The sequence below is a fragment of the Chroicocephalus ridibundus genome, chromosome 5 (assembly GCF_963924245.1).
Source record: "Chroicocephalus ridibundus chromosome 5, bChrRid1.1, whole genome shotgun sequence".
Lineage (NCBI taxonomy): Eukaryota > Metazoa > Chordata > Aves > Charadriiformes > Laridae > Chroicocephalus > Chroicocephalus ridibundus.
Window position 1 is genome coordinate 1,261,028 of NC_086288.1, and position 19,630 is coordinate 1,280,657.

Here is a 19,630-nt window from a genome sequence, read left to right on the forward strand (position 1 = left end):
GCTTGGTGGCCGTGCCTGGCCCTCCTGGGGGGGGGCTCAGGAGGGGCTGCGGTGTGCCGTGGGGTGCGGAGCGCAGCCGGAGCCCCAAGCTGGGGCTATGGCACAGCCGATCCCCATAAACTGTCATGCCGTTCATCTAATGTATGCCTGCTCCTGTGAATGTGAATACCAACAAATACAAATCCGATGCAAATAAGGCATTCGCGCAGTATGTGCAAATGGTTGAACATCTGAGGACTCAAATATTATATCAGAAGTTTTTCACAGGCGTGCCTGTTCCAAAATTTGCTGGTACAAAGCCCTTCTGTGTTCCCATGGGAACCCTCAGGTGAGGGAGGGAGATGTGCCAGCTGCTCCCCGTCAGCTCAAAGGAGCACCTGAAGCAGGAACCGTCTCCTCCTCGCCGGATTCACCCTCCTTCCCTGAGCCCACAGCTCCTGCCTGCTCCGAAGGGCTCGCGCCAGCCTCCGGGGCACCCCTCGGCGGGGAGAAAGGTGGATGCAAAGCGTTCCTCAGAAAAGGAAGCGGGACCCTCTGCCAACTGGCGACGAGCGAGCGCTGGCACTCGCTGCAGAAGAGAAATTATTCATCCGTTCCGCAGGAGCACATCCTGGGAATCCCCTTCCCAGCCACGCTCGCTGCAGCCGAAGGGGTTTGGGTGCGTAAGCGCCCCAAAGAGGCGAGGAAGGTGCTTCTGCCGGGTAAGAAGGTCTCACCCCTCTTGTACGACAGGGAGAAGGAAGCAGAGGATGGCTTTTGTGTGATTTGCCTGAGACAGCAGGAAGGAAAGGGGGGGTGGGGGGGGTGAATTCGGTTCCCCTGTGCTCCCATCCAGCACCGTGGGGAGTTTGGTTCGCAACAGGAACAGAAAAAGGTAGAAACAAGTGGGAAGCGTGCAAGAACGTTAAGTGTAAAAACAGGGCGCAGAGCTCCCTTTGCGCTGCCAGTGAAAGCTCAGGGGTCTAAGGGGGGTTTCAAAATTGAGCTGGATCTTGTAAAACAGAAGTGTGCTGGATACAGCGGGGTTCATAGGAACCTCCTAGGAATAACAGGGGGGAAAAAATAACCTGGTAGTCGACATCCAGCCAGCCAGAGGCGATGCTCCGGATGGAGGGACCAGAAGCGTAGAGATGAGGACCTTGGTGACAACTGCTGGGAGAAGGGATGCGAGGCTGTGTGTCTGGTAAGTACAGAACTGCTTGGATTGCTCTTCCCGTTTCAAGCCGCTGCTGCTGCACGCTGAAGGATGGTGAGTCAGGAGAGGGAGCGGGTCTGTGGAGGGGGTTATATCCCACCTGAGGACTCATCTCCCCGGTAAACAGGCCAGCTTCGGTGGTGGGGATGTGGAGTTGGAAGATTTGAGCTCTGAATCGCCCTCTGGAGGCATGTGCCTTGCCACGGGCCGTGGGGTGCTCCGCTGGCTGAAGGAGGAGGGTGCCTGTGGAGGAAGGGAGCACCTGCCGTGTTCTTCACGTTTCCTCTGATCTTCAGGTCCCAGATGCGATGAAGCAAACAAGGCGGATGTGCCAGCAGCTCCATGACCCTCCTCCCAGCCTTTCCCCTCCCCTCCATGCCCTCGACTGTACAGACGCTTTCAAGTGAGGAAGCTTTCTGCTAAATTTTGTGCTTGAAGAAAAAACAAATAGTCTGTTGTCTGATAGGCAGCAGCAGCAGCAAGCTCTGTGGGGTGAGATCACATTTACTGGTAAGGTAAGGAAGCAACTATTGTGTGTATAGCCCCCCCCTTAACAAAAAATAAAGCCTCTGCCAGTGGGTTAAAAGTTAGGGCCAGCAACCCGTGGTATGTCGATAAATCTTCCTTCTTAGCCCATTAAATCACCAGCCTGCTCATTCAGGAGGGGTTCACAGGAGGTAATACAAGACTGACCTTTGCTCAGCCGTAAACGCCAGCGCACGTGAACCAGCTCAATCAACGCGCTGCTCCTTTTTTCTTTCTTCTTTTTTTTTTTTTTTTGGCTCCCTTGCCTTTGTGCAGTTTGTCTTGCCGTGGGGCTGCAGGATTAGTGCAGCCTCTCGCCAGGCAGTGGCGGGACGCGGGGCTCCTCGTGTTCCTGCCTCCCCTGCGGCAGCCGGGCACGGCCCCGCAGCACAGCGCGGACCCCGGCCTTGTCCCGATGGCTTCCTCAGCGCCGGCTGCACCTCTAGCCCTTCGGCTGGGTCGGGCTGTTGGGTTTTTTCCTCTCGTCGCAGACTTCTTATCTTTCAAAATATGCTGCGTTGCTGGTTTGCGCAGCAGCAAGGGAAAAAATGTGCCTTTTTTTGATAGCCAGGCTGCATGTTTGGTTGTTCTTTTATTTTTTTGGCTCCTTAGGAGCTTTTTGCCACTTTGCGCTTTGTAATTGTCTCTTTTTTCCTAATGCAGGCCCTTCTTACGCTCAAAGGCAAAAATTTTTATTGTGACTTTTTATTACCTGCTGGCTAGAACTGAATAGGGAAAAAAAAAAAAAACCAAACACGTTCAGGCTTAAGGATCTGTGAAAGTAGGAAAATGTAAAAGCTAATTTTAAGGTTTTCTTCTGCGATAAAATAGATAAAAAAAAAAGTGAGAGTTTAGAGGTGCAAGACCTGGCTGCACAGGGAGCTCTACCTTAAGCTTTGTACCAGAGTTCCTTCTAACTTAAAAGGAGGAAAGTGGTTAACACTGGGGGGGTGGGGGGGGCGGAAATCATGCCAAAAAGGAATTGCTTGGGCACCCAGCCAATTTGCGGCGCAGGATAATACAGCGGGGACTCGGCGGGAGATTTTGGGTGATGAGCATGTCCGTTGTGCGCGTAGGAAGAAGGTTTAGCAGCAACTGTGGTGGGCACGACGTCCCGGGGAGGGCGGCTGTGCTTGCTGAAATGGGATGCTGTAGCGCGAGGCTGGCACCGAAAGGAAAGGCAGAGCTCGGCCTCTTGGGAGAAAGGCATCCATGTGTCTCGGATGATGTTGTGTCTGAGATGGCAAAAAATTTTCAAGACCTTGTAGAGTGAATACGTGTTGCTGCAAAGGTGGGGGGGGGGGGCATTGTTTTGCTGTTTGGCTTTAACAATGGAAATAACAAAAGGGGTGGCAGAAAAGGCAAGTGTTTCTCCGAGGCATTACTATTTTTCCCCTCGGGAGGTGTGCCCGGTTGGCTGGTGCTGCCCGGAGCTGCCGGGTGCCGAGGGCTGGCTGCGGCAGGGATTTACAGCTTCAGAGGAGGCAGGAGAGAGCTGCAGAACAACTTGCGAACGTGTTTGATCACTCCTGTAATTTCAGTCCCCGTGTGCGCTGATAAACCGAAAGACAGAGGCAGTGGAGGCGACAGGGGACTGTAAAAAATGTTTGTTGTGAATAGTGATGCTGAGTGTTAAATAGGAACATTTTGAAATACTTCATCACAGCAAAATCTTGGGCAAAGAGGACAGGGGCTCTGGGGATGAGGAGCACCGTGATGCCGGAGATGGTTAATGGGGATCAGGTGTTGATTCCTGTTCACCTGCCTGTGCTGGCTGGGGAAGGAGGGCTCCTGCCTTGGCCGTGGGGTCTGAAGAGCCTGTACTGGTGGGGGGATGCTCCACGTGAGCGCCGGGACGGACTCCGGGCAAGTTACGCCAACCCAAATGAGAGAGAGATGGCGAAGCTCAGCGCTGCCCTGATGCCTCCGGCTGCCGCGCAGAAGACGCTCGTGTGGGTGCTGCCGGCCCTGCTGGGGACAAACCCCCGGCCGTGGAGCATCTCTTTGTTCCTCGGCAGCGATGGAGCCTGGGCTTGCCGGGACCCAGCCCAGGTCAGGGCTCGGCAGCTGCCGTCTACCTCTAACCACGCGTCTGAAATCGTCCGTTTCCTTCACAACTATTGTTTCCTGGAGCGTATTCCCAAAGGGTTTGCGCAGCCCACTCGCTCCGCATCAGCCCGCGAGCAGGGACAACCGGCCGGTTTTCCCCAGGAGGTTATTCCTGGCTGAGCAGACTTCACCCCGCACAACCCATCTTGTTCCAGGCGGTTCCCTTCCTCGAGTTGTAACGGGCGTTCTCGGGCTGCTGGAATAATGTCTGTCTTTGTTCTGACATGAGACCCTCGCGTAGATACACGATCCCCCCCGCCCCCCAAAATGCATCCTTTAAAATAGATTAAATGCCTTTTTCTAAACTGCAATTTAAAATGATTGTGACAGAAAGGATGGAGGAATCATACATAGAAGGGAAAAAAAAAATCTTTTAAAATGAGAAGTGAAGCAAATATAGTTGAGTATACCAGTTACAGAATGAACAGCATATTGTATGTGCTGTGTTAGAGGTATGTTATGAATAACAAAAGCACTGGAGCATTTACATATTTGTTTTCAGAAATCCTGGCAGTTGGATTTCACCATTCTGTGCCTCTTTGCCAGAATCACTAAACAGTGGTACATATGGCTTCTGAAGTACCATATGCCATGGAAAACGTTAGCTGATGCCTATACTGATGCGACACACTATAGTCTTTATTTAGATTTTTTTGCAGTTTTGAACAAAGAATATTAGATCACGCAAAACATTGTGCAAGCAGTATGTAGTAGTACATACAGGAAAACATAATACACTGCACCCAAAGAAAAGCAAACTAAAAAAAGGGGGAAGGAACGGGGGTATTGTGGATTAGAGCGCGCACGTGCCAAGAAATGCATCAAACGGCGTGACACGGTTTCGTGCGGCTGAGGCAGGAGATGTTCGAGTGCTTCGAGCGAGGAGTTAAGAGGCAGAGCTCTGTGGACGTACAGATTTTGAATCCAGTCCCAGTTCTGAGAGACGTTCCCTCTTCCAAAAAGTACTTAGGCTTAAATTTAAGTATATGCTTAAAATCCTTTGAGAGCGAAGGGAACACGTGCGTGAGCGCTTTTCTGCACAGAGCCCTCATGGTAAGAGCAGCAATAACTCTGTTCTCTCCCACATAGTTGGCTGGGAATAGTGACAACGAACACAATTTTAATGAGTCGTGTGAGAAACACCTTGAAAAAATAAAATGAAGTATGGTTTCAAACGCGATGTCCATCGAGTCCAACCGGCATTAAAAAATAAAATCAGGCTTTTGTTTTGACAAGAGTTTTTGAAATACGTTTGGTTTTTTTCGCCTGCTGTGCTGACAGCCCTAATGATTACTGCACCGGCAGAGCTGATGGGAATGGGACCGCCGGATCCTGCGCAGGGATGCTCCCCTCGGGAGCAGTGCCCCGCTCTCCCCTTCCCCTCTTCTGACTCCTCCGCGTGAACCGCTGCCCCGGGAACACTCCGCAGGCTGGAGTTTAAGCACCGCGGAAGATCGAATGGGATTATACTCCTGTAATTAACCAAAGGTACGATGTTGGGAGGTGGGGGGAGAAGCATCGCATCTCTACTTCTTGGTTTGGTTCCTGCTCTTAAAACACACCCGTTTCCAGCAGCCGAGGGTGGTTCCTTAGGGGATTCGCGCAGCCTGTGCCGGAAGCATGCTGGTGGGGCACAGCAAGGGTTACACCATGAAAAGCGGGAAATGGGGGAAATACCTTACGAGTTGCAGACGCTTTAGTTGGTTGAGGACGATGAACTAAGAGAAACCCGGTGCAGAAACAGAAGGTGGATAAGGCTGGACCCGGAATACGGCCGGAGCGGAGTGACTTCCCAGGGCGGGGGGAGCAGGAGGCTAAAAGGACGAGGGCTTGCAGGTGGCTGGGCGGGGGAAACTGGGGGAGCCCCAACCACGGGCTAGGGGAAGAGTTGCCCGGTAAGCCTTGGGCACAGCGTGTGTGGCGTTAGAGACGGGCACACCACCCTGCAGGGGGCCGGCCTGTGGCGGAAGCAGGGACGTGGGGCTGTTGGGGGGCTGCCGAAAGGTGTGGGTGGAGATTTAATAGCACAGGTAATGGCAGAGAGGCCAGCACCGGGGGGGGGAGCCCAGAATTCCTTGACTGGCTGCAAGAAGTAGGAAAGGCGCTGGGAGATACCAGCGGCCCTCCACAGCGCGAGCAAAGGTAGCGGAAGATTTAAGCCACTGAAACCGTCACAGGAATTCATCAGTGAGGCGAGGGCTGCGTGCTCTGGTGTGTAGGTAGCGTTTTACACATTTCATGAGCCACTACTTAAGTGAATGGATGTAAACAGAAATAGCAGCAGGAGCGGAAGCTGAGGGAAGGCAGCAGGCAGAGGGATGAGGGAAGCTTTCATTGAGCACCTATTTGAGGTTGCTCCCTGCGTCTGCTGAAAACCAAATGCTGGCTCGAATTCCAACCCCATTAGGTGGCCGCAATTTCATGAAAGCAATAAGAGGGGAAGACAAGCATCTTTACACCCGTCTCACCCCAAGGTGTTTTAATTCCTTTGTAGGAACAAGAAACTTTGCAGGACCTATGAGCAAAGGGCAGCGGAGCCTCTTTTCCCGGAGAGAGAGGGTGGCAGCGGTGCCGAGCAGGTGCCCCTTCCCTCCGCCTCTGGCCTCGGCGTCGCTGCGAGGAAAGCGCGGTGAGTGCCCAGCCAGCCCCGGCTGCGCAGCTGCCCTTTTTTAGGCTGCGAACCAAAATGTCAAAACCAGCGCTGAGCCCACTAAGTCATCAGCGGGGAGGCTGTCCGGATTGCAGCGGGTAGACCTCCGGAGAGGAGGGAGAGCCTGAGCCGGGGCGGCTCTGGAGCGGGTCACCGCGGCGGGTTGCCCTGCGCAGGCAGCGGGTGCCGCCTGGGGGGGGGTGGGCAGGAGGGGGCACCCAGGCAGGGAGAGGTGGGGGTCGCAGGCCCGCCCTGCCTCCCCTTGCGTGGGGTGTAGAAGAGCTGACACGCAGGAAAAGTGCTTCAAAGTTGCTTGGGTTTATTTCCAAAAATCTCGAAGCCTACCCTGGCTGCTTCACTGTTTGATCTCAAACCTGCGCTTCTGGATGCCAAGAGGTGTGACGCCGACGCGTCCAGGGCCCTGAGCCACTCTCCAGGCTGGCTTGACCTGCAGTTTCCCCGTGCTGAAGACGCCGGGTAGCCATTATGGGCACAAACAGGCCGTTTGCTGGGTCAGTCTCATCACCTTTCCCTTCAAAAAGCACCCACCGCTGTCCGCCCCGTGCTTTGGTGAGGGGTTAACGCTTTCCCTTCCTAAGCCTCGACTTGCCAGTACATCTCCCGTGTGCCGCAATTATTAAATGACACTTCACAACTTCATCTCCTCTTCTGCTACATCTGCTTGCTGCTCCCATGTGCAACCTTGCTCACATCCCAAACATCTAAATGCATTGTTTCCTCTGTTTCTCCTGCCAGCATGGAAAGAAGCCATCCTTGCAGCAGGATTGCCTTTGAGCTGGCAGCCGACGAGTGATTGGCATTGGGCATCGCTGCTGAGACTCTGGCAGGCCGTTTAGCAGAGAACCTTGGCTAATGAATGTCATCCACACCTAGCAGATGTGCCGCTGCCTGCCATGCCAGATTTTTGACATAATACAGTGCTGCTGGACACGATAGTGCTTGGGAAAAGCCACGGCGGAACTTAAGCCTCCGGCACAGCATTCAATCTCGCTCGCAGTTTTGCGAGGGACAAACAAAACCCGCATGAGGGAGGGTGATGCATCCATGTCTCCCGCTCGTCGGCCACGTTTTTAATCGGTGCGTAAATCACGTTTCTGCTGGTTTCCCTCGCGTGCCAGGGGACCAAAAAAACCCCCAAAACCCACCAACCCCAACCCACCCTTTTTCCCCTGCCTCCAGCGCCGGCCCCGGCTGTCCCTGCAGCCCCCCCCCCCGGCTCCCCGCTGCTGCCGGCGGGGATGGGGGGCCCGAGCACCCACCGGGAGCCGGGTCTGCTGCGGGCAGGTGCCCGGGACCTGGCTCTGGCCGCCGGCATCATCTCCGGCTTGGTCTTTCCTCTCCTGCCCTCCATCGGAGGGAAGGCGGCACTCGTCCTGCGCAGCGGCCGCCCCTGCCGGGGCGGGGAGCCGGGGGAGGCACCCGGCGCTCCGAGCCGCCCCCCGAACTCCTCCAAACTCCTCGGGGCTCCCCCCTTACACCACCACCAACCCCCCCCGCCGCGGCAGAGCCGGGGGGAGCGATCCTCATCCCGGGAATCATCCCGACAAACGCCGTTGGGGCGGGCGGTGATTCCCCCCTCGCCCCGCGCCGCCGCTCCGGGGGTGCGGGTCCCCCCGGTGCCAGGGGAGATGCCCCCGGGGGGGGGTGTGGGGGGGACGAGGCCATGGGCGTGATGCGCTGGGAATTTTCGGCCGAACCCTTCGCTCGCTCATTAACCCTCTCATTACCCGGCGGGGCACAGGAAGGGGCGGGGGGGGCGCCGTGCTCCGCCGGGGCCTGGGGGTGCTGCCCTGCCTGGGCTTGTGCCGCCCCCTCGGCGAATCGCCCGCCAGCCTGCCCCCCCCCCCCCCCCCCCCCGGCTTCTTCGGGACCGGCTTCCACACACCCACCCCCCCCCAACTATAACCCGCACCGCTGCTTTTCATGTCTGCAATTAAGCCGGGGGGGGGGGGGGAGGGGAGTTATCCACGCCGGGAGACATCCGCTGGGTCAAGTCCTGCCCCCCCCCCGCCGGACCCGGTGTCCCGGCGCTGCCCGTTGCACCGGTGGCTTCAGGGATGCGTCGCTCAGACGCGTTCAGCTCCCAGTGGCCGGGGGGGGGGGGCGGGGGGGACACGACAGAGGCGGGGGTTGTTCCCTCCCAGCCGGCTGAAAGTCAAGTCCAGCGCGGCGGGGCCGGGCGGGATGCCTTGCTGGGGGGGGGGGGGGTCGGGGTCGGGGTCGGTACCGGGGGTCCGGTGTCGGAGTAAGAACGGCTGCGGTTGCGTGGGAGCGGGCGCCGATGCGGGAGGGTGACACGGATCGCTTTGCCGCTCTTCCCGGGTTTTTCCTCGGCCTCTTTATCTTTCAATTGAAAAGCAATTAAAGGTTTCTATAAATCTGTTAGCATCCCTTTTACGTGGGGCCCTCCGATGCCTGCTGTATTGCCCTTTAGATGCCTCTTCCTTTTTTTGTTTTACAATTGTTGTATCAATATAATGCTTCCTTTCTTCCTCTGTCTCTATAGATACAGATATACAAGGCAAACTAAAGGTTTCGACTGCTATTCAGCGCCTCCTCATTTGTCCCAGAGCCGTAACAGTGGTGCCCTTTCTCTTCTGGCTGCTTTTCCCTGCTTCTGGAGCAGCAGTTATGGGAGAAGCAGATGGCTACTGATTGGGTGAGCTTTGTGGCTTTAATACTGAATACTTTATGGAAAAGGACTTTATCATGCTTGGTTGGTCAGAGGAACAACGGGATGAGATTTATGACTGGAGAAAATAAATCTTTTTAAGTTTCAGGCTCCTTCGCACACCCCACACCAAGTCGCTGTAGCAGAGCCGGAGCTGAAATCCTCTGCATCTTTTTTTTCCTCCCCCCCCCCACCGCCCCCACTCTGTCTGTCTGTCCTTTCGCCGCTCTCCCCACCCCCTCCCCGCCAGGGTTTAGCAAACCTCTGCAAACTTTAGGGACTATCACTCGCTGGAGCGTGGAGGCCTTCGCAGCCCCGCAGGCTGCACGGGGAGGGGAAAGACCATCCCCAGATGCGGATCATCCGCCTGACGGGAATACGCTGCGCAGTCAGCTCCTGCCAAGGCTTGTCCACATGTAACCCAGACTGCGGCCACCCAGGGGCTTGGTGGGGAGTTTCGAGTGACGTCCTCATAAACCCGACAGCACTGGGGCCATGTGGCCACCAGACAGCCCAGTCGGGCTGCCCACCGTAAAGCCCAGAGGAGGAGAGGGAGCCCAGCCCTGCCGGACTCCACTGCACCCCACGCTGGGCTGCCCCCGGGCTGGGGACCGTGGGACCAAACCCCCCCTGGGGAGCAGCTCTCTGCAGGTCCCTCCGTCGCCCCCGCGGAGGCTCCGTGCTCACTGCCAGCTGCAGCATCGTGGCCACTGAGTCTCGGTTTCTGCACCGTCTGGGGGGATGCCCAAGGGCCGTGCAGTGGGGTGGCTCCAGCCCCGGCGTGGGACACTGGTGGTGGCACACAGGGATGGAAAGGTTCCAGGGCGTACCGGAGGCAGAAGCAGATTGCTGCCCTAGAAGGGTTTCCCTGTTTCGTTTCTCTCTCTTGCACGTCCTGTATCGCCCATGACGTCCTCTATCAGGCTGCTGGAAGCTAAAGCTGGGTGAAAGCTTTACGAGTTTTGAACCTTGGTGCTCTTATGAGGTCAAGTAAGGAGGAGAAACAGAAAGCCGTCGTTTAAAAAGATAATTTTGAGATAGAAAGTCAAAGTGATTTGGGGCTATATATTAACCATTTAACCAGCCACCCTATGTTACATTCAGTGGTCTGTTTTTTCATCAGTTATAAAAAATTTTCTGTGAGGCTTTGGTGAATATATAAATTAATATTTCTAACTAGTTTCTGCGTTTGCTTGGAAAGAAGTACAGGGGAAGCTGAAGCGCCTCCAGGAGCTGAAGAAATACCCAAGGTGCTTATGGCATTTCTGAGCTGTGAGAAAACGGATAGGGAAGGGACGCCGAGTCATGCTGCGGCTGCCTGAGGCTCCTGGGGGAGCAGGAGGGTTCGCGCCTTCTTGGGGACAACCACAGCCAAAGCCGGCATCTGGCAAAAAGGGCTTTACAGCTTTGTAGTGTGGCAGTGACTTGAGCTGGGAGTCCCCGGCGCCGCTGCAAGCATCAGTGGATGCAGCTGAAGGGTCGATGGAAATAGGAAGGGACGGGGACCACGGGCTTGTTTGGGAGCTGAGCTGGAAACGAGATAGGACAGGGTTTGCCGGCGTGCCTCGGCCCCAGCGAGGGCCTGGCTGTGGGGTCCCAGAAGGATCCCCATGCCTGGGTGGAAGGGCTACCGGTGGGAGAAATACTGCTTCGCCATGCTGCCGTTTGCTGCTCTGCAGCGTGGTCCGCAGTGGTGATGCTGACGCCCTGGTGCAGGACCTCCCGAGGCAGGGTGCCGTCCACAAGCCTGGTAACAGTTAAATGCAGGAGGGATGATTTGTCATTCAGCTGAGGCCCCGATTTATTTCCACTACAGAGGCCTAGCTGCCGTGTTTGTCTCCAGGGAAGGGAACTGTTCTGCCTGCGTTTCTTCAGGCACCAGGAAAGCTTGTGGCTCCACGTTTCGTTTCAAGTCACTTTTCCGTTCCACTTCGTGTGCCCCCCACCGAGGACAGCAGGCCAGCCTTGCCCCTGACAGCAGCGGGCAGAGACGGGAGCAAGGCGTCTTCGGGCATCCCTTCGTCCCTCCTCCCCCCGGTCCCCCGGCACCGCCTGAACCATCATGGCTGAGCTTGTGCGCTTCTGGGAACTTGCATATTTTCTCGGTGATTTTGTTTCTCCGGTGACTTTATGGCGGAGTCACCTGTGAGCTGACTCTCGGCTGTGTATGTGTCTCCTCGGAGGAGTAACCGTACAATCCGCAGGCCTGGTGCGTGTCACAACTTTGAGGCAGCGATTCCCGAGGGATGCGGGAGTGTTTCTGAGCACGGGTTGCACAGCTTCACCTGGTACCTTTCCCCCTTGCTTCCCTGGCTGAAATCCGGGCAGGAAAGAGAAGGGTTCTCAGTGCAGCCGGGAGGGTGCCCCAACATCCCCGGAGAGACAGATCCTGCGTCCTTTGCAGCCATCCCCATGGTAACTCATCACGGGCAGAAAACTGGCACTTCTTTGAGAGGTGAAGGGATATTGGTGCCCAAGCGTCACCACCTTGCTGGCCCCTTGCCCTGCCACCGCCCTCTCCCTGCATTGGGGTGCCAGGCAGGGGGCGGCAGAGCCAGGGCCGCCCCCCCGGGGCTGGACGGACACTGGCCCCCGCGTGTCCGTGGGGCTCGGTTTTGCCCACAGCCCCTCCGAGCCCCAGTCCCGCTCCCGCCCTGACCGCTGCTGGGGGCTCCCCTTCCCCGGCAGCCGGTTGTCGGTGGGGACCTCCGTACCGGGCCGGTGCCATCGAGGGGGGCGTCGGCGGGGTCCGCGGGGCCGGGGCTGCGCTTTTTGGGGGGTCTGGAAGCAGCGGGGGGCCGGCGTTGGGAGCCGGCTGCCGGGGCTCCGTGGGAAGGCGGCCGGAGCTCCTCGGCCCGGGTCGCCCTCGGCTCTCCGCGGGAGGTTTTCCGCAAGAATGAAGGTATTTCTAAGGAGGTGTTTCGTGCGTGGCTCGCAGGAGGCGGCGGGCAGCCTGCGCAGGGCCCGCAGGGCTGGAGGGGCCGGGCCGGGCTCCCTTCGCCCCGCAGCGGGGCTGGATCCGGATCGGGCCCGGACGCGCCTTCGCCGTTTCCTCGCCCCTCCAAAAAAAAAAATCCCGGTGCGGCTTTTCGCCCGGCCCGGGCGAGCGGTTGCCTCGCCAGCCCGCGGGCTCGTACCCGCCCGCTGCGCGGGGTGGGCTTCCCGGAGCCCCGGCCCCGGCCCCGGGCTTCTCCGGGGCGCCGGGGTTCGCTGCGGACGCTGCCCGGCCGCGGCTCTCGGGAGCGTAAACTTAAGCGGGAAGGGTCCGCGGACATCAAAGCGGTGTTCCGCGGGGCTGAGGCGACGCCGTTGCCTGGGATTCACTTTTACGGTAGCATCCGAGGCTGAATAAATGCTCATAAATGCCGCTACGGTCCTTTTTAGTGTCGGGGAATTTCGGTAGCTGAGATAATGTCGAAGCAATTTCGAGACAGTTTATGTACCGTGGTGTCCCTTAAAATTCTCGCGAATAAAAATAACGCGTAGGTTTTCTTTCCCCCCTACTAATGACAGTCATTCGGACAATTTATATCACACAGCGAGAGCCGCAGCAATTTTTTTTTTTTTAAAAAGGATAAAGAAGAAAAAAAAAAAAAACAGAAAAAGGGGAAAAAAATCCCCTTAGAAGCAGGAATTGAGATCCAAATTTTTACAGACTCCCATATTTTTAATGTTATGACAATCTCCGTTTTAGGAGACGCTGTGTTTAGTCGAATTAATAAGATAAATGTTGAAAGCATATTATATGCAGCCTTTAATCCTAATGCAAGGAAAATCGTAATTATGTAGAGGATAAGTGAATTTGAAAGCCAAACATCAGCCCACTCTCTGATTGCAAACAACGCTCCGCTCGCCTCTGGAAAACGCTTTGTCTCTTCTTTTGTTTAGTTTAGGGGGCTTTAAATTCTATTTTTAATTTATTTTTTTTTTAATCTGTTTTTTGTCTGAAATGACGGCGATAAGGGAGGAACCGGTACACACTTTTCCGTGCGGTAAAAACCTTGTTTTGGCACAGAGCATCTGCGGACGCTTTCGCTTACCGAATCTGCGTGGCCGTAAATAGAGGAGCCCCGCGTGTGCGGGGGGATGCGAGCCCCGGGAGCGGATGGGTCCGCGGCGGGCAGGGGCAGCCCGGTCGCGGCTCGCCTTTCCCGGGGAAGGCTCCGTCGGGGCTCCCCGCTCCCGCCGTCCGACCGCACCGTCGGGGCTCCGCCGAGCGCCTTCTCCGTCTCGGGCAGCCCCGAACGGCCGGCTCTGGGGGAAAGGTGGGGAGCAAGGCGGGCGTTTAATTCCCCCCACCCCGCATCCTTTCTTGCCTTTATCCCGGCAGGTGAGAGGGCAGAGAGGGACGATCCCGGGCGGAGCGGCCGTCGGCCCCCCACCCCCGGCTCCCCGCCCCGCACCCCCTGCCAGGCCGGGCCGGAGCGGCGGACCCCAAACCCCCACGGAGAGGGTCGGTGGGGGGGATGCGGCCCGTCCCCCCCCCCCCCCCCCGCCACGGCTTCCGCATCCCCGCAGGTGGCCGGTGGCGGCGGAGCCAGGTGAGGGGCGTGCGGGCGGGCAGGCGGCGAACGGGCAGCCCCCGAAGGGGTTAAAGGGAGGGGACGTGGGCTGTCACGCGTCATTGGGCAGATTATGTGCAGCAAACAAAAAGTGTGTGTCTGTGTGCCAGTCACTCACTGCATCGGGTCCATCTGCACCGCTCGCCTCCCTCCCCGCCTCGCCCGCCCGCTCCCCGCCGCCGCCCGCGCCCCGGCCCCCGGCCCGCCGCCTCCCCGGCCATGGGGCGGCACTGATACAATAGCGCCGGGGGCAGCGGAGCCAGGAGCCCGGCTTTGTGCCACTTGTCGGGGCCAGGATTATATTCCCCCTCTCCCTGGTGAGTACGGCGGAGGGGCCCCGCCATCCCCCGGCGCCTCCGCCGCCGGGGCGGGGGGAGCCGCGCCGCGCCGGGGGGGACACCCCGGAGGAGGGAACAATGCCGGGAGATGGCCGTGGCGGGGGGCCGCGGCGCGGCGGCCCTGCCCGGGATGCGGTGCCCGGCGGCGGAGGCTCCGGGAGCGGCCCCGGCGCCGCCCGGCCCGGACAAAGGGCGGCCGGGGGGAGGCAGCGCCGCGGGGCCGGGGAGGACGCGGGGAGGTGGGGGGATGCGGGGACGTGGGGAGCCGCGCGGAGCCCGCCGAGGGCGGGTGGAAAGTTTGGCGAGGGCTGTTCGCCGCCGTTTGTTTCGTTTGGCGAAATAATCCCTTCGGGAAAGGGATGCGCCGGGCAGCGCCGGAACGGGGAGGGCGGCGGGGAGGCGGTGAAGGCGCCCTCCCCGCGGGGCCCGTTCCCGGGGGGGGCGCCGGGTCCCCCGCCGCCGCTCCGCGGGGCGAAGTTCCCGGGGGCGGCGGGGACCCGCTTGTCTCCCGAAAGCGGCGGCGGTGGTGGTTGGGGGGGGGGGAAGGCGGCTCGGCGGCGCCGTGCCCGGTGCGAGCGGCTTCGGGTGTCGACCGGCGCGCCCAGAGAAAGGCGGATTTATTCCCGAGCGCCCCCCGGCTGGATGATTTCGATGGCAGATGGGGTGGGGGGCCGGCAGCCTCGCACAGAGCGGGGGGGAAGGGGCCGGGGCACCCGCAGCCCGGCCCGGCCCGGCCCCGGCGGCCGCCGTCCCGCTGCGCCTCCGCCGCATCCGTCCCCTCGCACGGCGCGGCAGCCGGGTCTCACCCTCCTCCATAAATAAGCGTGTCGAGGTAAAAATAATTACCTCTGCTTGCTGCTTTTAATTAAAGTCTCGGAGGGAAAGTGCTGGATTATGGTAATGAGCAGACATACGTTCCCTCTTGTCGAGCGGAGCGGGAGGTGAGCTGACATGCAATCAGCGACAATGACAAGCCACTTGAAACCCATTCGCTCTGCTCCTCTGTCACAGCCCGCAGACCGGCCCGGCTCCTCTCTCGCAGGGGCCCCGGAGCCCGGGGGGGGACGCACCGGTGGCCCCGCTCCCCGCCCCGGACGGGGGCCCGCGGTCGGCGGCCCCTTTTCGTCCGGCTCCTGCCCGTGCCCGGCTCCGGCCGCTGGCTTTTCCCACCCCGGTACCCGGCCGCTGCCCGGAGCCGGCTCCCACCGCGCTCGCTGATAAATAAATCATCGCGACAGCTTCCCCGCACCTCGCCGCCCGCTCGCCGCGCTCCTCGCCGCCTTTATTCTTTTCCAGACCGGCGAAAGTGCTCGCCTGCCTCTTATTTTTTTTTTTTTTATTTTTTTTAATTTTTTTTTTTGTTGATAAATATATTTTTTAAAAATTGTATTTTGTTTTCCGCGGTGTGTCGCGGCCGCATCTCCGCGCCGCGCTGTAACGGCTCCGCTCTGCCCCTCTCCCCGCCCGCAGGCATGGAGGACGCCGGCGTCCAGAGGGGAATATGGGACGGGGACGCCAAGACTGTCCAGCAGTGCTTGACTGACATTTTCACCAGCGTTTACACCACCTGCGACATTCCGGAAAATGCCATTTTCGGCCCCTGCGTCCTGAGCCACACGTCCCTGTACGACAGCATCGCCTTCATCGCCCTCAAGTCCACCGACAAGCGTACCGTCCCCTACATATTCCGGGTAAGAGCCGCTCGCCTGACGGGCAAAACCGCTCGCCCCGCAGCCGGGGAGCCGGCCCGCCGCCGCCGCCGCTCGCCCCGACGGCCGGTGCCTGAGCGCAGCCCCGCCGGGCCGGGATACTTTTCCCCGTCGCCGGGATGCTTTCCCGTCGCCGGGCAGGGATGCTTTCGGTGCTGCCGGGATGCTTTTCCTCGCCGCCGGGATGCTTTCCCGTCGCCGGGCAGGGATGCTTTTCCCCGCCGCCGGGATGCTTTCCCGCCGCCGGGCAGGGATGCTTTCGGTGCTGCCGGGAAGCTTTTCCCCGCCGCCGGGATTCTTTTCCCTGCCGCCGGGCCGGCATGTTTTCCCCCTGCCGGGCCGGGATGCTTTCCCCCCGCCGGGCAGGGATGCCTTCCGTGCTGCCGGGATTCTTTTCCCTGCCGCCGGGATGCCTCTCCCCGCCGCCGGCGAGGGCAGAGCCGCTCCCCCGCCGCTCCTGCCAGCTGCCCGGCCCCCTCCGGTCCGTCGGTCGGTCCGTCTGTCCGTGCGCGTTAACGAAAGCGGGGTCGGCAGGTGGACACGTCGGCGGCCAACGGCTCGTCGGAGGGGCTGATGTGGCTGCGGCTGGTGCAGTCGGCGCGGGAGCGGGAGGAGCAGAACCTGGAGGCCTACATCAAGAGCGGGCAGCTCTTCTACCGCTCCCTGCGCCGCATCGCCAAGGACGAGGAGCTGCTGGTGTGGTACGGCAAGGAGCTGACGGAGCTGCTGCTGCTCGGCCCCGCCCGGGCCCCCGCCCGCACCAACGGTGGGTGCCCCGCGCCCCCGGCCCCGCGGGACCCCGGGGGTGGAGGGGGGCGGCGGGGCGGGCACCCCCGGCCTGCGGGGTGGGTGGGGGGAGGCGTCCGGCGGCGAGACCCCCCGCCCCTTTTCCTTCGTCCCCCGGGGGAGCCCCGCCGCCGGCCCCGGCTGACCGGTGTCCCCGTCTCTGTGTGTGTCCCCCCCCCATCCCCCTCCCGCCGGTGCGTGTCCCCGGCCGCAGGCTCGCCGCCCTTCGCCTGCCCCGAGTGCAGCCAGCGCTTCCAGTTCGAGCTGCCCTTCGCCGCCCACCTCCGGTTCCGCTGCCCCAAGCGGCTGCACGGCCCCGACAGCGGCCCCGCCGCCGAGGCCCCCGGCGGCAAGGACGGCGTGGGCAAGGAGCAGGAGCCCGGCAAGTACTGCAAGCCCGGCGGGCCGCTCCACCACCCCTTCGCCGGGGCTGAGGGGGGCAGCCCCGCCGCCAGCACCAAGCCCTCCACGGACTTCCACAACCTGGCGCGGGAGCTGGAAAACTCCCGCGGCGGCCACGGCGGGTCCCCGGGACGGCCGGCGCCCGCCGAGGGCGGCCCCGAGGGGGGAGCCGGCAAGGCCAAGCGGCGGTACCCCGAGGAGGAGGAGCGGGGCGCCGGGGGGGCGGCGGCGCGGGGCCGCTTCCCGGCGGAGCGGCCGGGGCTGCCCGCCGCCCCCAAGGAGGAGCCGGTGTGCGCCCCGCAGCAGCAGTACCGGGCGCCCGGTTCCTACTGCGGCTTGGAGGAGGGCGGCCGCCTCTTCGCTCCCCCCAGCCCGGAGACGGGGGAGGCCAAGCGCAGCGCCTTCGTGGAGGTGAAGAAGGCGGCCCGCGGCCCCGAGCCCGACGGCGGCGGCCCCGAGGAGGGCCAGGAGCGCGCCTCGCCCGCCGCACCGGGGGCGGGCGGCGGGGAGCCGGGGCTGTGCCCCCGCGGCGGCCCCGGGGGCCCGCTGTCGGCCCGGCTGGAGGGGGGTAGCCCGGCGAGGGGCAGCGCCTTCACCAGCGTGCCGCAGCTCGGGGGGGGCGGCCCCGGCGGGCCGGGCGGCGGGGCGGAGGAGCGGAAAAGCGCCTTCTCCCAGCCCGCCCGCTCCTTCCCCCACGTCCCGCCGCTGGTGCTGGGCCAGAAGCTGGGCGGGCTGGGCGAGCCCTGCCCCGACGGCGCCGCCGCCGCCACCGCCCCCGCCCGCCTCTACGCCGCCGAAGCGCTGGCCGTCAAGCTGCCGGGCGGCGGGGAGGCGGCGGGCGGCGGGGGCGGCGGCGGCGGCGGGGGGGGCGGCGGCGGGGGGCTGCCCAAGCAGAGCCCCTTCCTCTACGCCACCGCCTTCTGGCCCAAGAGCTCGGCGGCGGCGGCGGTGGCGGCGGCGGCGGCGGGGCCGCTGCAGCTGCAGCTGCCGTCGGCGCTGACGCTGCTGCCGCCGTCGTTCACCTCGCTGTGCCTGCCGGCCCAGAACTGGTGCGCCAAGTGCAACGCCTCCTTCCGCATGACCTCGGACCTGGTCTACCACATGCGCTCCCACCACAAGAAGGAGTACGCGCTGGAGCCGCTGGTCAAGCGCCGCCGCGAGGAGAAGCTCAAGTGCCCCATCTGCAACGAGTCCTTCCGCGAGCGCCACCACCTCTCCCGCCACATGACCTCCCACAACTAGCGGGGACGCCCCCCCACAACCCCCCACCTCACCTCACGCACCCCCCCACCCCCCCCCCCCGGGACCCCCCGCGGAGGGCAGCCGCCGCTCGCCGCTTCTCTTCCCTTTCCTTTCGATGCACGCATTTTCACTTTGCGGGGAGGGGCGGGGAGGGCAGCAGGGGAGAAGAGGAGATGAAGAAGAAGGGAAAAAAAAAAGGAAAAAAGAAGGAAGAAAAAAGAGAATAAAGAAAAGAAAAAAAAAGAATAAAAGCACCGGGGAAAAGAAAAAAAAAAAAAGGAAAGAAAAAAAATGACTTAAAAAATACATTTTTTAAAATGTCATATATTGCAACATATTGATGCATTTGTCATACGTTTCTACTTAAATTATTAAGCACTTATGGTTTAGATGTAATAATAATTATATGTCAGGGTAAATTTTTATTTTAGATATAAAGCTAAAGGCGGGGAGGAGCGCGGCGGGGCCGGCGGGGGGGCGGGCCGGGGTCCTGCATGCACCGGGCGCCCCCCGCCCGCCCGGCCCCCGCCGCCCGTGTCCCTTGGACCACAGAGTGTCACTTGGTGCCCGTGAAATGGAGTCTCGGTAGTTCCGTGTTACCTTTCCTTTTCCGTTCGGGTTTTTTTTTTTGTTTGTTTGTTTTGGTTTTGTTTTTGTTTTTTTTTTTCCCTCTCCCCCCTCTCGAAAAGATTTATTAAACTTTATAGTTTATCTGGGTATGTTGGATGCTTTGACAATAAATGACTTTATTTTCTTCAAAGCACCGTGACGTTAATCGATGCCGGGGTGGGGGGGGGGCGGTGGGGAGCGGGGCGGCAGCGGCGACCCCGGCCAGGCGGGGGAAGGGGGGACCCCCCCGCCTCTCCCCTCCGCTCTCCTTCCCTTCTCCCCTTCCTTCCGTCGGCCTCTCACATCCATCCGGCCTTCCCGCTGCTCATCTTTGGTTTCACCCCGCCTTTTAGTCACCCTTTATTTCTTTCTCTTTCTTTCATCCTGTCCTCCCCTTCATTTCGTCTTCCTTTCGTGTCTTTGGTTTTGTTGCATCTCTTTCTTTTTGCCTTTCTTTCTGTTTTTCTTTTTTTTGGTTGTTGTTATTTTTTTTAAATCTTTTTCTGTCTCTCCTTCTCTTACCTTTTCTGTTTCTCCTTTTCCTTTTCCTTTTCCTTTTCCTTTTCCTTTTCCTTTTCCTTTTCCTTTTCCTTTTCCTTTTCCTTTTCCTTTCCCTTTCCCTTTCCCTTTTCCTTTTCCTTTCCCTTTCCTCCTTTCCTTTTCCTTCCCAGCCCCTCTCAGGCCTCCCCTTGCTCCCCAGCACACCCCTACCTTTACTCCATACCAGCCACCCACCTCACCCCTGCCAGAAGCCTTTATTGCCCCACGCGCTGACAGGGGCCCTCACAGGGCAGCTGGCCCCCGGCTCGCA

The 19,630-nt window shown here is 60.3% G+C and overlaps 1 protein-coding gene across 3 annotated transcripts; it reads left to right on the plus strand.

Annotated features, from left to right (window-relative positions):
• Positions 1-422: 422 nt before the first annotated feature.
• Positions 423-18,949, plus strand: PRDM8 (PR/SET domain 8). Of its 3 annotated transcripts, none has more exons than XM_063336750.1 (9): positions 423-701; positions 1,492-1,710; positions 5,111-5,317; positions 6,324-6,458; positions 7,236-7,577; positions 9,007-9,159; positions 15,542-15,762; positions 16,315-16,546; positions 16,781-18,949. In XM_063336750.1, the coding sequence occupies exons 7-9, from the start codon at positions 15,544-15,546 to the stop codon at positions 18,208-18,210; spliced, it is 1,881 nt and encodes a 626-aa protein (XP_063192820.1). In that variant the 5' UTR covers positions 423-701; positions 1,492-1,710; positions 5,111-5,317; positions 6,324-6,458; positions 7,236-7,577; positions 9,007-9,159; positions 15,542-15,543; the 3' UTR covers positions 18,211-18,949. The 3 variants fall into 3 exon arrangements, with proteins under 3 accessions (XP_063192820.1, XP_063192819.1, XP_063192818.1); XM_063336749.1 differs by lacking the exon at positions 423-701 and adding an exon at positions 880-1,183; XM_063336748.1 differs by lacking the exons at positions 423-701; positions 1,492-1,710; positions 5,111-5,317; ... (1 more) ...; positions 7,236-7,577; positions 9,007-9,159 and adding an exon at positions 13,784-14,050.
• Positions 18,950-19,630: the final 681 nt, after the last annotated feature.